The sequence below is a fragment of the Falco rusticolus genome, chromosome 1, assembly GCF_015220075.1.
Source record: "Falco rusticolus isolate bFalRus1 chromosome 1, bFalRus1.pri, whole genome shotgun sequence".
Lineage (NCBI taxonomy): Eukaryota > Metazoa > Chordata > Aves > Falconiformes > Falconidae > Falco > Falco rusticolus.
Window position 1 is genome coordinate 102,987,789 of NC_051187.1, and position 17,009 is coordinate 103,004,797.

General features: G+C 45.5%; 1 protein-coding gene across 5 annotated transcripts; it reads right to left on the bottom strand.

Moving 5' to 3' along the window:
* Positions 1–969: 969 nt before the first annotated feature.
* On the bottom strand, positions 970–16,335 carry NUP54 (nucleoporin 54). 5 transcript variants are annotated; one of them, XR_005104963.1, is made up of 13 exons: positions 16,200–16,335; positions 13,716–13,877; positions 11,297–11,380; positions 11,033–11,167; positions 10,215–10,444; positions 7,271–7,458; positions 6,194–6,390; positions 4,391–4,445; positions 3,707–3,800; positions 3,105–3,212; positions 2,598–2,730; positions 2,143–2,253; positions 970–1,807 (listed from the first exon to the last, which is right to left on the bottom strand). XR_005104963.1 is itself a non-coding variant. In XM_037392508.1 (13 exons), exons 1-13 carry the CDS (start codon positions 16,249–16,251, stop codon positions 1,679–1,681), a joined length of 1,656 nt encoding a protein of 551 aa, XP_037248405.1. In that variant the 5' UTR covers positions 16,252–16,334; the 3' UTR covers positions 970–1,678. The 5 variants fall into 5 exon arrangements, 4 of the variants coding, with proteins under 4 accessions (XP_037248405.1, XP_037248396.1, XP_037248422.1 ...); XM_037392508.1 differs by having other exon boundaries at positions 2,598–2,717; positions 11,306–11,380; positions 16,200–16,334; XM_037392499.1 differs by having other exon boundaries at positions 2,598–2,717; positions 16,200–16,334.
* Between the last annotated feature and the right edge of the window lie 674 nt (positions 16,336–17,009).

Sequence of the window (17,009 nt, forward strand, 5' to 3'; positions counted from 1 at the left end):
GCAAGCAGCCCCCTGCTCGAGTGCCTGTTGCTTGCACGTTCAAGGTATTTTCAAAGCTAAAAAGTGGCGTGTGTGTGTGTGAAGTGTTGGCAAAGAAAAACCCCGGCATATTTATCTCAAACATGCAGCATAGTGACTCTAGCAGGGGTGCTATGGTAGAACACTTCATGCAACGGTGTGGGTTGGAAGGGACTTTAAAGACCCAACACCCCTGCCACGGGCAGCGACACCTTCCGCTACACCAGGTTGCTCCACGCCACACCCAGTCTGGACTTCACAGAGGCTGCTACCCCAGCCCTTCAAAAAAATTCTAGCTTCAATTGATTTGTCAGAAGAGCCCCTCTGCTAGAGACTGTATCGCACATTTGAGATACCTTATTACTTGGCACTACGCTTCCAAAAATTGATCCTTTTCCCCCTTTATGAGAGTTCCACATATGCTTTTTTTCAACTGTAATGGAGGAATCATGCTTCCAAAACTACTCTCTCAAATGCACAATACAGGCTCCAGCATGCTGCGGTTGCATTTCTATTTTTCTATCTTCCAAATTTTATGATCAGAAATATTTTTATTTTTTTTGTGGCTAATGAACAAAATGATTCTGCCTCTATTGTGTTTGAGTTGTTTCTGCTGTACAACCTCCTACTGCAGCAAATTTTTCTTCCAGTCATTTTCAGTGACTTTTGTAATGAGGAAAAAAGGCAACTTGGGGTGGGGGTGGGGAAATGTTTCTCCACATAGCACCTACCAGCTCTGCAGTACTTGGTACCAGGTAGGATCAAAGGGACATGACCTTGTGTTTTAGTTTGGGGACCGAGGCTGCCACGCGGCTCTGGGGCATTGGTTGTCATAGCCCATTCCCTGCCTGCAGTGCCTGGAGGAGAGTGAAGTGCAGACCCTGGAGTTGTTAGCAGCTTCACTGCTTTGCTGATATAACTGAGAAAGAAAGAGCCAACACCATGCACAAGTTATTACAAAGTCAGACTGAATTTATTACTTTCCGGCAATTAAAAAAAGGCAGAAGACAATGGTCTAGGCATTCTGTTGTTACTTATAAGGGGCAGCAAAGCTTTGTATAATTCACATACATAAAGTGGTAAAAACCTTTAGATCCTTGCAGTCTAAAGGAAGGACAGAAACTGGAAACAGAAACTTCCCAGCAGCTTGCGCCAGTAAACTACTGATGTTGCAAAGACTGACATAGTTACAGCAACATACATATCTGCAACGATTTAAGTTAGCTGTTTACATAATAATGTTGCTTGATTGTTTTGACAAAAACATGGAAGCAGGCTAAGCTTTCCACAAACCAAGTCACAAGTGGAACAGTTCCCTCGGCACTGCATTTCTAGGACAATGCTGTCGTAAAAAAAGGAAGGGAAAAAAAAAGAAAAAAATGTACAATAGTACATATAGTTTTATAGTAAACCAGTATCTGAACAGATTCAGTTTTCCTTCTTTTATTAAAGCATATACAGCTTTATAAAATATAATATAAACCTTCCAAAGGTCAAGTTCAAAAGCTTAGAAGAGGCTTTGCTAATTCTAAAGATAACAGCCAAAATACCATTGCTCCTAGAAGATACGTGTTTTATTTTACCTCAACAGTTTTAGCCTTGGAAGGTGAACCATGAACTCAAGTGACATGTTCTGTGTGAGCCCAGAGCATTCACCACGTCAACTGAAGACTCCTCCTCTGATGGGAATGCTCTCATTCAGCCCATGTTCTATAAGTTTGATGTCCTCCAAGTCATCTTTTATAATGCTAATTAGGTGACTCAGACCTTCTTGCTGCTGCTTCAGATGCTGTAGATGGATAGTTTAAAAACTGGCATGAGCATAGGTCGCTTGACAGATTTTAAGTAACATCTCTTACAAGTGCCACGGCTGGTGGCCTTGGCACATTGAAAAGCCAGGCATAATGTCTTTGGAAGATGGAAAACCAGCATTTTCTGCACTTGTAGCATAAACTGCATAGAGTGGTTTTGTACAACACTGAGGCATGGTCACTGAGAACAACAAAAACTACTTCGGCATCAATTACAAAAACATGACATTCTACATACATCTCCCAGCAAGCATAGCTGGCTTTAATTTTGAAGTTCAAAGAGTATCCCAGGATTCTACCCAGTAATACTTACTTGCTTGATTTCCCTTAAGAGGTCTGCATCTATGTAATAGCGCTCTTCCGCCCGCACCGCTCCGAAGTGGTTTTGCATCCTGATTTGGGACATGAGCTCATTCAGTCTGCCCTGGGAAGAGAAACAGGCTTAAATCAAATGTAACTCATTTACATCTGTCAGAGCTCCAGCATGTAACACTCCTCAAGTCACCAGGGCAGGAAGCACTGCCATTCTTTCCATTTTTTATTTTTTTTCAATGACATGCAAAGGGCAAGAAACTCCAATATTTCGAAGAACTCAAAAATACTTAAATACCTATCAGTCATGCAGCAAACAGCATGATGCTACAGCCTAGTAACACCGCTGGACTTCTGAAAGCTTTTCACAATAAATACATATGCACAGTTTAGAAAACTTACGTTCTTTTGCGAGGAAGAAACAGAGTTGTTGGCAAAGTTCTATTAACAACTCACCTTGAACTGTGTAGGTGCATTAAGTTCACACTGAATTGTATCTAACTGTACACGAAGCTGCTCTTCATCTGCTTGAATGGCATAACCGCTCTTCCTTTGGATCTCCTGCTTTATCAACACCTACAAAAGAAGCCTTTGAGGTTCGTTAGAGAAGACTTTGCCCATCTCTTTCCTCACTAGCCCATCCATATGTCTTTTTGCCCTTCCTCCAGCATGTCTCTCATCAGATTTGTTCTGTCATTTAGTCTGCTGCTCCAAGACCTTAAGGCACTCCCATGGCTTCCGAGTAAGTGAGAGAGAAGGTTCCCAAAATGGTAGGACATGCTGCACACCTGAAGCTTTCTCTGCCAGCTCTGCCTGTTACTAATACCATTTAAATAAACTTCTAATTTAATTTTCAACACTGGCCACACAAGATCACATGGGTCATCCTAACCCCTCCTCCTCAGTTTGTCTTCTGGCACAAGGCTGTGCATCAGAACGAGTTATTTACACTATCCGTGTTACCTGTAATGTTCTGTGAGAAAGCGCCATCAGTTTCCTTTTGTACTGTGCAATTTTTGCCATAGTTGTCGTTTGGTTCTTCTGTAGCTCGCTGATATCTTCTGATATGATCTGCAGAGGAGATGGAGTCAGTTGGAAGTCGCAAGAGTTTCTGATAACAGAAAACATTAGTCCTGATGGTTTCAAAACAACACTCGGTCCAGCAACTTAGCATCCTCACCAAAGATGCTTTCAGAAAGCTTTTTGCTAGACCTCTACTGTTCTGGTTTCTATTTATTTTCACATGCAACTGGGATTTTCAGAAGGCATCAGAAAACTGGGTGCCCAAATCAGCATCCACACCACTGCGACTTAATTCAGCTGGTTTGACTTGGCCTGTAACAACACAGCAAGCTTGAACCCGAAAAAAAACAAAGCTAAACCACACTGCTCAGTTTCTCCTCAAATGATATAATTACGGAATATATTAAGAAATAGTGATAAGGAGTCACAGGCCCATGCACATGGTTCCAGTTTTCAACACACAGGAGGCAAGGGGGGAGGCTCATTTAATAGCACATCCATCATCAACAGCAAGCAGTCACGACAGAGATGAGACACCTTACATCTAATCGAGTTTGATGCTGTTTGGTCATCTGATCTTGGACCTTCAATCTTCTTAACAGTTCCTTGAAACCCACCATTGGCACAGGAATAAGCCTACAAGAATACAAATATTTCTTACAACGCATTTTTATATTAGACAGGTGGTAGGGATTAATAATTATGAATATAATCTTATATAAAGTTACGGATAATCTTGGCCTATTATAAATTAAGGTAACACATAAACATATCTTGTTTTTCTAAGCTCTAGAGTCCTCGCTATTCCTAACAACCCGGGGTTTTTTGTTTGTTTGTTTGTTTTTTCCACAAAAAAAAAATCAGCCTAAGTGATCTGTAGCCACTGGAGGGTACAAGGGTAAATTGCTTCCACTTGCAGGAATAAAGAGAAACAACCATAACAGCTGCAAAAAGTCACAAAAGCTGGTCCCCATGATGGAGTACACCACAACTCCAAGTAATGCAAGAAAGTAAAGCTCTTGATCCTGACAACCCTTAAGTGCCTAAATGGGTAAAGGGATTAGACAAGCATTCCTAGTAATCCTCACTGCTTCAAATGAGATCAGCACTTGACAAAGTTATTCTCTAATAAGTTTCTTACAAGTTACCTGAAGGGTATTACACAATATTGTATATTTCTCCCCTTTCCAGTTCTTTATGTAATACTTGGACACTGTTAGACTTACTTGTCAGGATCAGGATTATCGACTTTAGCTTGTTCCCATATAATAGGATCAACACCTTAAAAAAAAAACCACAAAACAAAACAGTGAGTTTCTAGTATGCCTAGATCTGAATCAAGATCACATCTCACAACTGTTAAGCAGGAAAAATACTAGGAAATACACAGAACTTATGAACTATGCTAACCTGAATGACTATTATTCAAATTAAGGTTAATTAAACACAGGTAGTTCTTAAAAGTCTTGTTCCTGGACTATGGCACAGTAAGTTCAGTCCAAAAGGCTGTCATGCACTTCTGCTGGTTTGGAAGCATGGGAAAGGAACAACCCACTGGTGATCAAATTTGACAATCCATTCTTCAAGGCGAAGAATTCCTACTGTTTCCACTGTCTGCTACACTCGCATCATCTCTCCTCTTCAGGTTGCTTATTGTATAAAAAAAACCCGTAAAAAGTCAATAATTAAGTGATCAAAGCACCAAACCAAAGTTGGTACAAAAGTCAGCAAAATAATCCCAGTAGACATTATTATCCTTCCTAACAAGATTTGTCTAAGGATTTCATCTGTTGACAGAACAGTTGCTTGTTTTGCTGTGAACTGCTTCATCAGGTAATGACATAAAATTAAAGCAGTCTAATTGTACACGTACATCAGCTTCATGCAAGTTGTTATACTCTCCAAACCTTACTGCAAATCTTAAATGCACATACCTACGTCTTAAATGCACATACCTACGTCTGCGAGGAAAGAATGGGAAGCAATCGACTTTCTGACCAGAGACACACATGTCAAAAAGAAAAAAGTGCTGGTAATTTGACATTTCAGGCCAGCTTAAAAAGGAGACCAGGACAGTCAGCTACCACAACGTTCTTCGCTGCCCAGCAACTCCAGGTCATTCCTCATAACAGCTATTGTCTTCATCCCAAAACTCATCTCGGGGTGTGACTGCTGCTCTAGTGCTCAGCGCTGACACCTCTTCTTGCACACCCGACCGCTAGGTTAGCCAGCCTGCAAGCTCAGTTGCCTTCTCAGTCACGGACTAACAAGCTGCACCCAACCATCGTTACACAGGCCTTGCAATACACCTCCAGTACTAGAGCAAGCCAACTTGCTCGTGCACAGAGCAACTACTTCTCCCCAGTGCTGCGGCGGCTGGAAAACACCGCTGCTTGCCTCTGACTTTTCTGCAACAGCAGGCTGAGTTCTTTTTGCAATCCAGATACTGTAACTTCTGCTGTGTCTTTAAATGGTCTTCTTGAAATGTGCTACATACTGTCTGCTGGAAACCACAGGCTGCTTTCCCTGACCCACTGCAGGATGTTCACTGCAAGTACTACGTGGGATACTGTACGGACACAGAGAATAAGCTACCATTATCCTACGAAATGGAATGAACAGCACTTAACTACTCTGAAACAAAGCTGTATACGTACTGCCTGCGGCCACATAGGCTAAGCGACCCCTCTGAAAACTAGGAAGTGAGTATAGGACATGATTATTCTGATATTTCACTTTTTTTTTTAAATTGGGCCAGTTGAAGTGATTGATGATGGCCAAATTATATAGTTTAGTGTTGTCTGTCATATTACTGATAAATCATAACTGTCTTGGTAGACTACACTGCACTTCAGTGGGAAAGCCGGCTGTAATTACATCACTACGTCAGCCTATCAGAGTGCCTTGGGAACTCTTGTAGTTTTAAAAGGTGTCTTCCAGTGGGCTGACACCCACTTTTTTCCCCCTGCCACCCAAAAAAGCCCCAGCAAAGGCCCAACTGTGCCCCTGCGCAGCCCCAGCCCACGTACCAGCAGGAGGGTTCTGCAGGAGCTGTTTGACCTGTGCCGGGGAAAGCTCTGTCCTGGCCATGGAGAGGCTGACCCCCAGCTGCTGCAGGGACGATTTGATGTTGGCTTGTTCAAAGTGGGTGTAGAGGGTCGTTGCAGGAACTCTCCTCGAAGTGCCGTTGGGCGAGCGCTCCACAACGTAAATGATCACTTCGGTCCTGAGCAAGACAAGATGCTTATTGTCAGAAAAAGGTCAGCAAGGGTATAGAAACTAAACACAATAAAGAACAACCTTAAATCAAAGTTACTGCCTGTCCCAACTGACTGTTCAGTTCCTTTAGCTAACAGAGTTGTAAGTACCAGTAAAGGCAGGGTTTAACACAACAAGGCAGAAAGGGAAAAGCTGTAAACAGCCTACAAAACTACGTTCTCCACACCCCACCCCCAGTTTTAACAACCATATTATACGGTGATACTAGTACCACATTAAGAATAACTTAAAACCTTGGGCTTTAAAACAGAATGAAAAAACTGCGGGAAAGAAAGAAGCAGAATGTCAGCGTGCTGAAGTACTTCAGGCAGACTAGCCTGAGGCCCCCAGAAAAGTCAAAGCAGACAGCACACTGACATAACACACTGAGAACGAGCCAGCTCAACTAGCCGTGGGAGAGCCTTCCCACCGAAACAACCGTCTGAAATGGGACACTGCAAAGACACTGTTACCGTACACCCCAGCGCTCTTCCACTTTATGCATGACCAAGTGAGGAATACCTCATTGCTCCTAAAATATGAAGTATGTATCCCACCCTCATGGCTAACTTCCTCATCTCCAATTTTTGCAGCTAAGCAGGGTCTGGAGAAGCCCATTTCCTGACCTGAGCTGAGGTCCTCAGCTGTGCACTCCACCAAAAGCAAGGAATATACACAGGAAAGATACGGGACTTAACGCCTTAAGAAAAAGCAACAGGAAGGAACAAGACACGAAATCAAACTCGGGAGGAACAGATCTAAAATCAAGGAGAAAGGGAGACAAGAGTAGAGCAAGCGCCAACATGCAATACCAGATAGAAAGGCAAAACCGCATAAAGTTCACATACTGGTCATCCGGCATCGTTTTAACACCTTCTACGTTGACAGTGAGGGTCTGGTTTCCTCCCAGAATTTTGTGTAGCGATTCTACAAGCTGCTGCTGCTGGCTTCGAATATCTATTTCTTTTCTGTTAAAGACCAAGACCACGAGGCCATCTTCATCTTTGTTGTTGGGCATTAAACTGTAACCCACAGCCTGCAAATGAACAAACAAAAACCGGGGATCTATTACTTAGCAAAAGCATATCTATGTGGCCTGAAGGGGAGGGGCTAATCCCCTCCATTTTTAGAGCAACGGGTTCAACATTAAGTTACAACATAGTCTGAGATGCAGACACATAAAATCAGTCCCCCTTTAAAAATATTCTCTCAAAAGGCCACCAGTACAGTAGCTTTTGAAACAGTTCAGACTTTTACAAAAGGTTCGTTAAGTATCCATTCCCCATCTCAAACCAAGAAAAGCTATGGACTGGGAGATGCTGACTCAGTAGGGGATTTATGCTGCTTCGGAGCTGATATCCATCGGGAACAGTGTACAAAGTCACACTGTTCCTAAGTTGCAAAAGGAACCAGAGGACCAGACATAAATACAGAAAAATTACCAGAGTTCCAGAAGAGTTTTACAACATTATTTCCAGGTGTCTGAATGAAAAGTTACCGACAGAACCTAACTGAAAGATAAGCCAACCATAAATCTTTATGGATTTCTTAGCATTTTCCTACTGTAGATCTGGACGGTTTTCTTGGAAGTACAAGTCAAAACATGGGACATGGAGTATTTCTACTAGCTAAGACATGCATCAGGTGAGGTTCTCACACAAGAATTCAGGACAGCCAATTTCCCTCCTGTTATCAGGGGTCACGGATTTTCTTGTACGATTGCTTATAAAGTTTAATGTTATCTTTATCCTTGCTGTGATAAAGCTATAGTAAGTTCAAGATGTTTAATTCAACATCATGATCTAATACAGGAACAAACCCTGCCAGCTCCGGTGTAAACTCCGTGTGACTTGTAAGAAAGATCTAAACGGTTAACTCATTATAAGCAAAAGCAGAGCGGCTGTTTTCATCTCATCTTGCCTATGAACTGTCAGTGGACGTATCCCTGGTGAAACGGCTGGCCAGCAGGTGCTTTTTAAGGCATGTGGGTGGGTGGGTGACCTGTACCTTTTCCCTTGTGTAAGTACAGCTGAAGAAAGAAACGGGCTGGGGATGTGCCCAAGAGCCTGGTCTTTGTCAGCAGAGAGTAATTCCCTGCCATGGTGAGCCTCGCAGAATCGGCCTCCTTCCGTTGGGCCGTCCTGCCAGGGAGCACAACGGTGACAGCTGAGGAAGAATCTGGGTTTAAGCACACGCCTTTCATCGTTGTGAAAGGCCCATACTGTGGGGAAACACCGGCCAGCACACGGAAGACTAAATCTCATTATGTGCAAACTGGTAGTAAGACCACACATACGTGACTCCTCTGCTATTTGTTTAAAAAAAAAAAATCTATCTTTCACATTTTATACAATTAAGCATTTTCAAACCGTAACAGATTTTTTTACTTTGTTGTGGTCCTTCAAATGACTGCCTGCATCACACACCTCAGAGGCACACTCTTCTTAGTCAAGAGCTGCATGCTTCTCGTTTGTTCTAGAGCTGGAGCTGCATACAAGTGGATTCCTTGAACCCCTGTGACACCCTTCGAGTAATGCTTCACTCTTATCGGGTATCTGATGCTTACAGCGGCGATAAACCCAACTAGCACATGACGCTTCGCTCTGATACCTGTGCTACCAACTTGTCTGCTATTTTTCTTAGGCATATGCCATTGCCAGCACACATGGAACTTTTCAGTCCTTCACTTAAGGTACGGGAATTCATAATGGCATTAGTAATGCTCAAGCCATAGGGCCAAAAGTAAACCTAGTATGTGGCACTGTGTAACTTGAAAGAAAAACTGAAACTCTTCAAAATAACCAATTTTGCATCACACAACTTATACTTCGCAATTTTTCAAAGCCCAGAAAACTCTAAAGCCCTTTCAGGCAACAACTTAGAAGCAAGTAAGCCTGCAGGTGCTTTACCAATTAAATATTCAAGGTAACACCTAAAAAAGGTAATACAACGGAAGCCAAACATTTGCTATGCAGGCACTCGTTTTCTGCAAATATTTTATAAAAGTGTCATGATACACACAATCAAAACTAGTCTTATTTAAATATTAACCTACATTCAGGTTAGAAAGCTTGCACTTCAAAGAATCAGCTCGGGAAAGGAGGGTATGGCCGTGCCTGACCCAAATCCACTGACAAGTCTGAAGCTTAGCAAGAAAGTCAGCGGGCAAGAGATCTGCAGTGCCTGAAGACCTACATGTTCTTTGTTGACAGGAGAAGCAAGATCTGGAACTGCTGATGATATCAGACAAGGAACGGAGTCAGCTTTAGCACTGGCAAGGATAAAGGCAGAAGAAATCCAAAGGCTGGTGTATTTAAACCGGCATGCATGGGCCAGGTTCACGGAGGGTTTTTCTAATGTAGACAAAGCAACAAAGTCCCTGAAGTTCTTACCCACACGTTAAAGAGTTTCTTTCAGATGTGAAGGGTACTTGAAACAGTTTTTGTAATATTGTAACCTAAACAAATGCACATGAAAATTCATTTCCAGAGATCTGGCTCAAACTAGACACACACACTAATCTGAATGCTGTCATAGAAGAACATTAGTTTCAGAATCCACATACGTACTCGTTATCTAGTACCTCAACACCACCTGGATTTCCAGCATCTATAAACCTTCAAACCTTTTAATGAGCACGTAACAGAATCGTGTACATTACCTGGAAAAATACCGTTGCAGAATACTCTTAACAGTAACAAAATCTGATGTGAACACTCCTAAGACAGCAGACACTCAGCAAGCAGAGTAACTGCTTCAGAGCTGTTTGTGGGCAGATGAACAATTCCATACCTTAAACCGGCAAAAGGGGTTTTCCTGCGTGAACTCCACCGGAGCAATGTTATTGTTGAAGTACCCTTTGCCTGTTCCCCAGAAGGCCTGAAGCTGGTTCCATTTTGCCAAAATAGCATCTCTCTCATCTCCCAAGAGTGTTGGAGCCGAGAGGGCGCTGGCGGTATTGATGAGCTGGTTCGACTGGGCAGGTGTCTGAGCAGGCTGGCTGAACAAGCCGCCTCCTAATGCTGTGTTGGATGAAGAAAAACAAATTAACTCCTTTACCCATGACAGACTTGCTTGCTAACACGGACCATCTGCCTATCATTGGCATCACTTCTTTTCACATTTTGAGAAGCGAACAAATGCACAGAATAAATAAATAAATAAATCCAAACCAGATAATCTTTTTAAAGTGTCTTTTTACACCCAATCTTCATCGGCAACAGAAGTTCCCGAATGCTGAGTTAGAAGATAAATGGTCATTATCCAACTCACTTAAACTCAACACCATTTTCCTCCCCTTTCTAGTAATGCCATGACTGCCAACATCAATGCTATAACTACTCTTCCCACCACTGCCAAACCAAAGGGGTAAATGTTGTCAGAAACTCACGGGTGAAGCTCAGAAACTTGCTCGAGCTCTAGTTTAAGAAAAAGATGAGGGCTGCAAATTGAGGCATTTCAAAAGCCACATTTCTGAGAAGGTTCCATCAAATCCAGAGGTTAACTGTAACAGCCCCCTTTTATAATACATTTCCGTCTCACTACGTATGTGCCTGTTGCATTCATGTTTTTGTTGCTAAGGGAGTAAGTCAACAGAAGGCCATACTTACTGGTCTGCTGCTGCTGGGTACCGAAGCTTCCAAAGCCTAGCCCAGTTCCCAAACCACTACCCAAGCCAGTTCCAGTTCCTGTGCCAAAACTAGTACCAAATCCAAAGCCTTTGTTCTGGGTAGCACCAAAGAGTCCTGGGGAAATAAGCAAATAATTATTGAGAAAAAGAGAACAGTACCTGTGCAATCCAAAACATTACTGTGAAGGGCTGATGCCCCAAGGTTCATTCTAAAGCAAACACTTTCAGGCTTGTACTCTCTTACCGCTGGTACCTGTATTGGTGGGAGCCGAAAAACTAAACGTTGGTCCCGCAGTGGTGGCAGTTGTCCCGAATCCTCCAAACGCACCTAACAAACAAAGTTTGCAAGTCAGGCAGGCAGCACGCTGTGAGCGGCAGCTGTGCATAACACAACAATAAACTGCACGCTTCAAGGGGTGTTATGAGAAGAGATGTTGACGGATGGATGTATTATGTTACAAGCATGTAGTTCACATTGATCATGGGTGTCGAGTTCACTGTCCAAGGAAATGGGGGAGGAAACATGAATCAGAAAGCAAATACATCTCTGGTGTGTCAGGAAAGCAAAGAGAAAAGCAGCAGTTAAGTCCTGTTCCTTTACCAGCAGGATGTGCTTTCCTTAGTGACAGACACAACTAATAATATTATTACTTAGATTAATTCTTGGGAATACTTCTAGGCCATGTTGTTGCTAGGTGTTTAATGAACGATCTGATGTTTTGTGAGCTTTTTAAACATTCCTAACCTCTTCAGAACAAAACCAGAAACAAATCAAGTGAAGCCTGAGGCCAGGGTGCAGACAATTGCTGTGTTTGCGTGGGAATGCTGTCACAGCAACAATTTCTTTCTACACACAGGTAAAATTCTACAAGGTCTTTTTTCTTTTTTTTTTTTTAAGCCTAGTTCCTTATCATCCTTCCCATTACATCTCATATTGAGGTTCAACCACTATCAGAGGAAGACAGATGCAAAAGCAATCAGCCTTCCAAAGGTTTTCAGGACAACTAGTCACTGGCTAGCTGGAGAAGACCTAAGTGAGGGCCTGCACTCCGCGGTACCAGAGAAAGCCCCAAGAGATCCCTGTTCCCATTTGCCCCCTTAGAAGAGACACCCGACTCAGGGTGGCTGTGCCAAGACAAGTACTGCTGGCCCCAACATCAAGCTGTCAGGTGCTGGATGCCACCACCCCATCTTTTTGCTATGGTGGTGACAACGGACCATTGGCCCAAGGTGCAGCCTGGGCACTTCTGATTAGCCCTGGAAAACCAAGCTGTCTGTGTTTCAAGCCATTTTTACACTGTATTCAAGTGAAGAAAGACAGTCTTGATACATAGGATTTGTCAAAAAGATGCTGCCACTGCTAACACGCCCCCACCCCCCAAAATGTCTCTTTAGACCTACTACACTTACCATCCTCTTGTGTCCATACAAAATAAAAAGGTTAAACCATAGCTGACATGCAATCACATTTTATTTTCATTCAGCAAACATCTTAATGCAAGGGGATAGAAGAAGTTGTTCCCTGTAACGTTCAAGTTTTGGTCCTACCAGCAAGTGAGAAACCCTAGGGGAGTACCATCAGATGACACACTTTTTAGGCAGCTTGGTACTCACAGCAAATTTAATCATCCTTCCATCAAAAAGGATCTGAGAGTGCAAATTGCTGAATAAAATCAAGCATCCAAATTCTCTCATGGAGTAGTTCCAATTCAGCTAAAGAAATACAGCCCAGTAGTGTTCATACCAAATAAAACCAGAATCAGGTACCTCAAGTGCACAAAACAGGGAAGAGTACGCTAACACAGGGAGCGATGACACTGTGGAATGAATAGAATTCCTATACGAGCAGCGGCAAAAGACCCCAACTGGCTAATTCTACATGAGCAACAGCATTAGAAATCCATGCAGTTCTGCATTTTTATACGAAATGGAAAAGATTTAACTCGAATTGTATCAGCTGATGGCTCAGAACTGATGGATCCACATGGGGCCATGAACTTAAGGCAATACCCAGCGCAGACATCGTGCCCAAGAGCCTCCCAGAAGCACAGAGAGTCTCTTAGCGAGCACTGGGACACGTGCTATCTCAGGGTGCCGCACAGCATTTAGGAAACTGAGATCACAGTGAGGGCTGCTCATTTCGTGCTGATCGTATAAAATTTGTTTCTCCACAGAAACTGTTGAGGTGTAGTGCATTCATGACAGCCAACAGAAGGCCAATGAGGAGACACAGGGGAAGATGAAAAACATGACTGCAGTAGTCCAAGAATCTCATGTCGGAAAATGTGGCGTTAGGGGCCAGCTCGGCAATTGTGTGTCATTACCTGGATCCAAACAGAGAATCGATGTTGCCGTTTGCTGGGTAATCAAGGCTCAATTTTAGACTGGGTCAGGCTGGTAGGTTACCGCAATTCATTTCCATTTCAGAGACTGAGTATTTGGTACATGGTTATATTTCATTAATAGCTATTTCTGGAGAATTTAGTAGGCAAAGCCCCCTACAAGCCTATGGCTCTCAAACCCATTCCACCTTCAGAGCTTTCACCTCCAGCCTTCACTGGATACGAAGGTTAGTACTAAACACAGATTAGCAGTTCAGAATGTAATTCTTGGACCCCTGCTATTAACATTTATTACAGAACAAGTATTTATGCATTATCTACCTGCACTTGCCAGACTGTTACCAAAATTGAATGGTGGAGTTGAGGTAGTGGAAACACCGAAATTCCCAATATTAAAATTCACTGCAGGATTAGCAGTTAATCCGAAACCCCCAAAATTAAACCCACTGGCAGTGGAGTTTGTAGTTTCAAGCCCACCAAATCCTGACAAGCGGGAAGCAGAAAAAGAGCAAGGTAACATTAGTTCTGAGTAAAAGGTAGGTTCAGGAAAGAAAAGTGAACATATTTTTCCATCACCACGGACAAGACAAACACAGTTAAAAGCAAGAGTAAGATATTAACTGGCATTAAACATTATTTATTGAACACAAGGAGAACAGTCAAAAGCTTTCTGTTTAACCCACTCTCCCTACATCACTGCTGTAAGCATGTTATTTTTCAGCTATACTGCATATGATACAGCTAATGTTTTTCCCGTTTTATTTCAAAGCTATACATGAAAATATCCAAGTGATTCAACATTCCCCTTAAGAGTGAGCTTGAACCCCCCAAGACTGCTCGATACAGCTGCATCTGTGCTAGCGTCACGGACAGTAGCATAATTATTTCATAAGCTATCAGGAAGGCAAGAATAACCTATCCTCATGCTAACAGCATACCCACATATGAACAGCAACAGCAGAATAATCACAAAATACAACTCCAGCAGCTGAGGCACGACACCTGTCAAATACTCCTACGTGGACTTATTCAAGTTATATTTGCAAAAATCTGTCCACTCCAGCGCTTGCTGGTGACTTACCTGATGCATCCAGGTTTTTCAGCACTAAGAAAAATGCTAACACAGCAGCTCCCCGATTCCCTCCCCTGGAGTAGCTGCGAACAGGTTCACACCAGACAGACGAGAAGTCCTGTGGTGTGATCCCCGAATTCCTTCTAACGAGCACAACAGACCTTGTAACAGTGCACAAGCAGCGCAAGATTATCTTTAAGATGGGGCCAGAAAGTCTGCATCTAAATCAGCCAAGTCAGAGCTGAAGATCACATAGTATAGCCCAGGCTAACTGCAGCGAAGATGAGCCCTGTCGAAGAGCATGTACTCTTAAGAGGCAACAAAGAATTATTTTACTAAGTGAGAGTAAGGAACGCTCTGGCTTACATTTCACCTAGACTGCCTGTCTTGCAGCAAACAAGTAAGAAGGAAAAAGCCTTTCTTCCTTTACAAGTTAAACATGTTTACATTGCTCAAAACTTAACTTCCAAGACCACCGCATCCAAACAGGAACACTGCTGCGATCAGAAGTGATGACCCAAGTGACCTGGCAGCATTAACCATGCACCACTGTGCACCACCACATCACAAGCGCCCCAAGAGCAACACACACTTTTCTTTTGGCAGGACCAAGCCCTGGACACCTCACTGCCATGGACCCATCACCACTACAGAGGAGTTGATCGTGCAGGAGAAAGAAAGCAAACAGAGAAATCCCAGCTGGTACAGTGGGGACAGTGTCCGACGGCAGAGAAGCGGGAGAAAACACCTGGGGAGCTCGCGTCTCACCGGCTTCACCGAGAGGTGAGAGGAGATGGCTGCACACCAGCATGGGTTTATGGAAGGCAGGTCCTGCCTGATGAACCCGATCTCCTTCTGTGACAAGATGATGAGGGAAAGGCTGTGCATGTTGCGTATGTGAACCTTAGTAAAGCCCCGACACTGTGTCCCACAGCATTGCCCTGGAGAAACGGGCTGCTCATGGCTTGGATGGGTGTGCTCTGTGCTGGGTGAAAAGCTGCCTGGATGGCTGAGCCCAAGGAGTGGTAGGGAACTGAGTTATGTCCAGCTGGTGACCGGTCACAGGTGGTGTTCCCCAGGGCTCAGGATCAGGGCCAGCGCTGACAACTCTATCAACAATCTGGATGAGTGGATCGAGTGCACCCTCACGTCAGTTTGCAGGCAACACCAAACCGGGGGGGAGTGTTGATGTGCTGGGGGGCAGGGGGCTCTGCTGAGGGCTCTGGCCAGGCCGGGCTGATGGGCCGAAGCCAGCTGTATGTGGTTCAACAGGGCTCCGTGCTGGGAGCGCTGCGCTCGCGGCACCGCAGCCCCACGCCGCGCTGCGGGCCGGGGGCCGGGGAGCTGCCCGGCGGGACGGGACCGGGGGCGCGGCTGATGCCGGCTGGGCGTGAGCCAGCGGCGTGCCCGGGTGGCCGGCAGCGGCCTGGCTTGTGCCAGAGCCAGCGTGGCCAGCAGGGCCGGGACAGGGACCGTGCCCTGTGCTCGGCACCGGGGGCTGCACCTCGCACCCTGCGCTCGGCCCCTCGCTGCACGGGGGACACTGAGGGGCTGCAGCGTGCCCAGACTGCCGCTGCCAAAGCCCCGCCGAGCGCAGCCCCGAGCCCGGGGGGCCGGTCCCCGCCGCCGCCGAGGAGCCGCGCCTCACGAGCGGGGCGGCGGGCAGCGAGCCCGGGCCGCGGCGGGTGGAAAAGGCGGCTCGTTCCCCCCCGCCCGGGACCCCCCACGCTCACCGGTCGGATTGGTGGCCCCGGCGCCCGCCGTCGCCCCGAAGTTGAAGGCCATGAGCTGCTCGGTGGGGGCCGCGGCAGGCGCGTGCAGCCCCGGCGGGTCCGGCCGGAAACAGACCGGGGCCGCTTCCGGGCGCTGCCGCCAACTACTTCCGGGTGGCGCACGCGCAGTGACGCTCGGCCGCCACCGCAGCGGGCTGTACCACTGCGAGCTGGGGGGGGGGTGCGGGAGGGGCCGGCCAGCAGCGAGTGCCCCCCCGCGGGGGGACAGTTCAAAAAGGGCTGAGAGGCCTCAGCAGGTTTCCTCTTGAGCCGGGAGAAGCGAATGCCCTGCTTTGCCTTAGCAGGGGTGTAAGAAAGCTTGTGGGGGAAAAGTATTGTCAGAAATGGGAAGGAGGCACGGCAGCGGCTCGGTGAGGAAAGCGTGAAGGGGCATGTTGGAGAAATACTGCCAGTGCTTCCGCAGGCCAAAAAGGCTTCAGGAGGCCAAAAAACCTTCAGGCCGCCAAAAAACCTTCCCCAAAAGCTTTAGGAGGCCAGAAGCCTTCAGCAGGCCAAAAGAGCTTCTGCAAGCCAAAAACCTTCAGGAGGCCAAAACACTTTCAAAAGGCCAAAAAAAGCTCCAGCAGGCTAAAAAACTTCAGGACGCCAAAACAGCTCAAGCAGACCAAAAATGCCTTCAGAAAGCCCAAAAACTTCAGCCAGAGCAGTGCCGCAGGGCGCGGGCTGTGAGGGTGCGGGGGCGCGGGCTGTGAGGGTGCAGGGCGCGGGCTGTGAGGGTGCAGGGCGCGGGCTGTGAGGGTGCAGGGCGCG

Excerpts from the sequence above, each read along its gene's own strand:
- NUP54 (XM_037392499.1), bottom strand. The coding sequence starts at position 16,251 with ATGGCCTTCAACTTCGGGGCGACGGCGGGCGCCGGGGCCACCAATCCG. Across the intron at positions 13,878-16,199 it reads CGGGGCCACCAATCCGACCG|GATTTGGTGGGCTTGAAACT; the intron begins GTGAGCGTGGGG and ends CCCGCTTGTCAG. Across the intron at positions 3,801-4,390 it reads GATAATCCTGATCCTGACAA|GCTTATTCCTGTGCCAATGG; the intron begins GTAAGTCTAACA and ends GTATTCTTGTAG.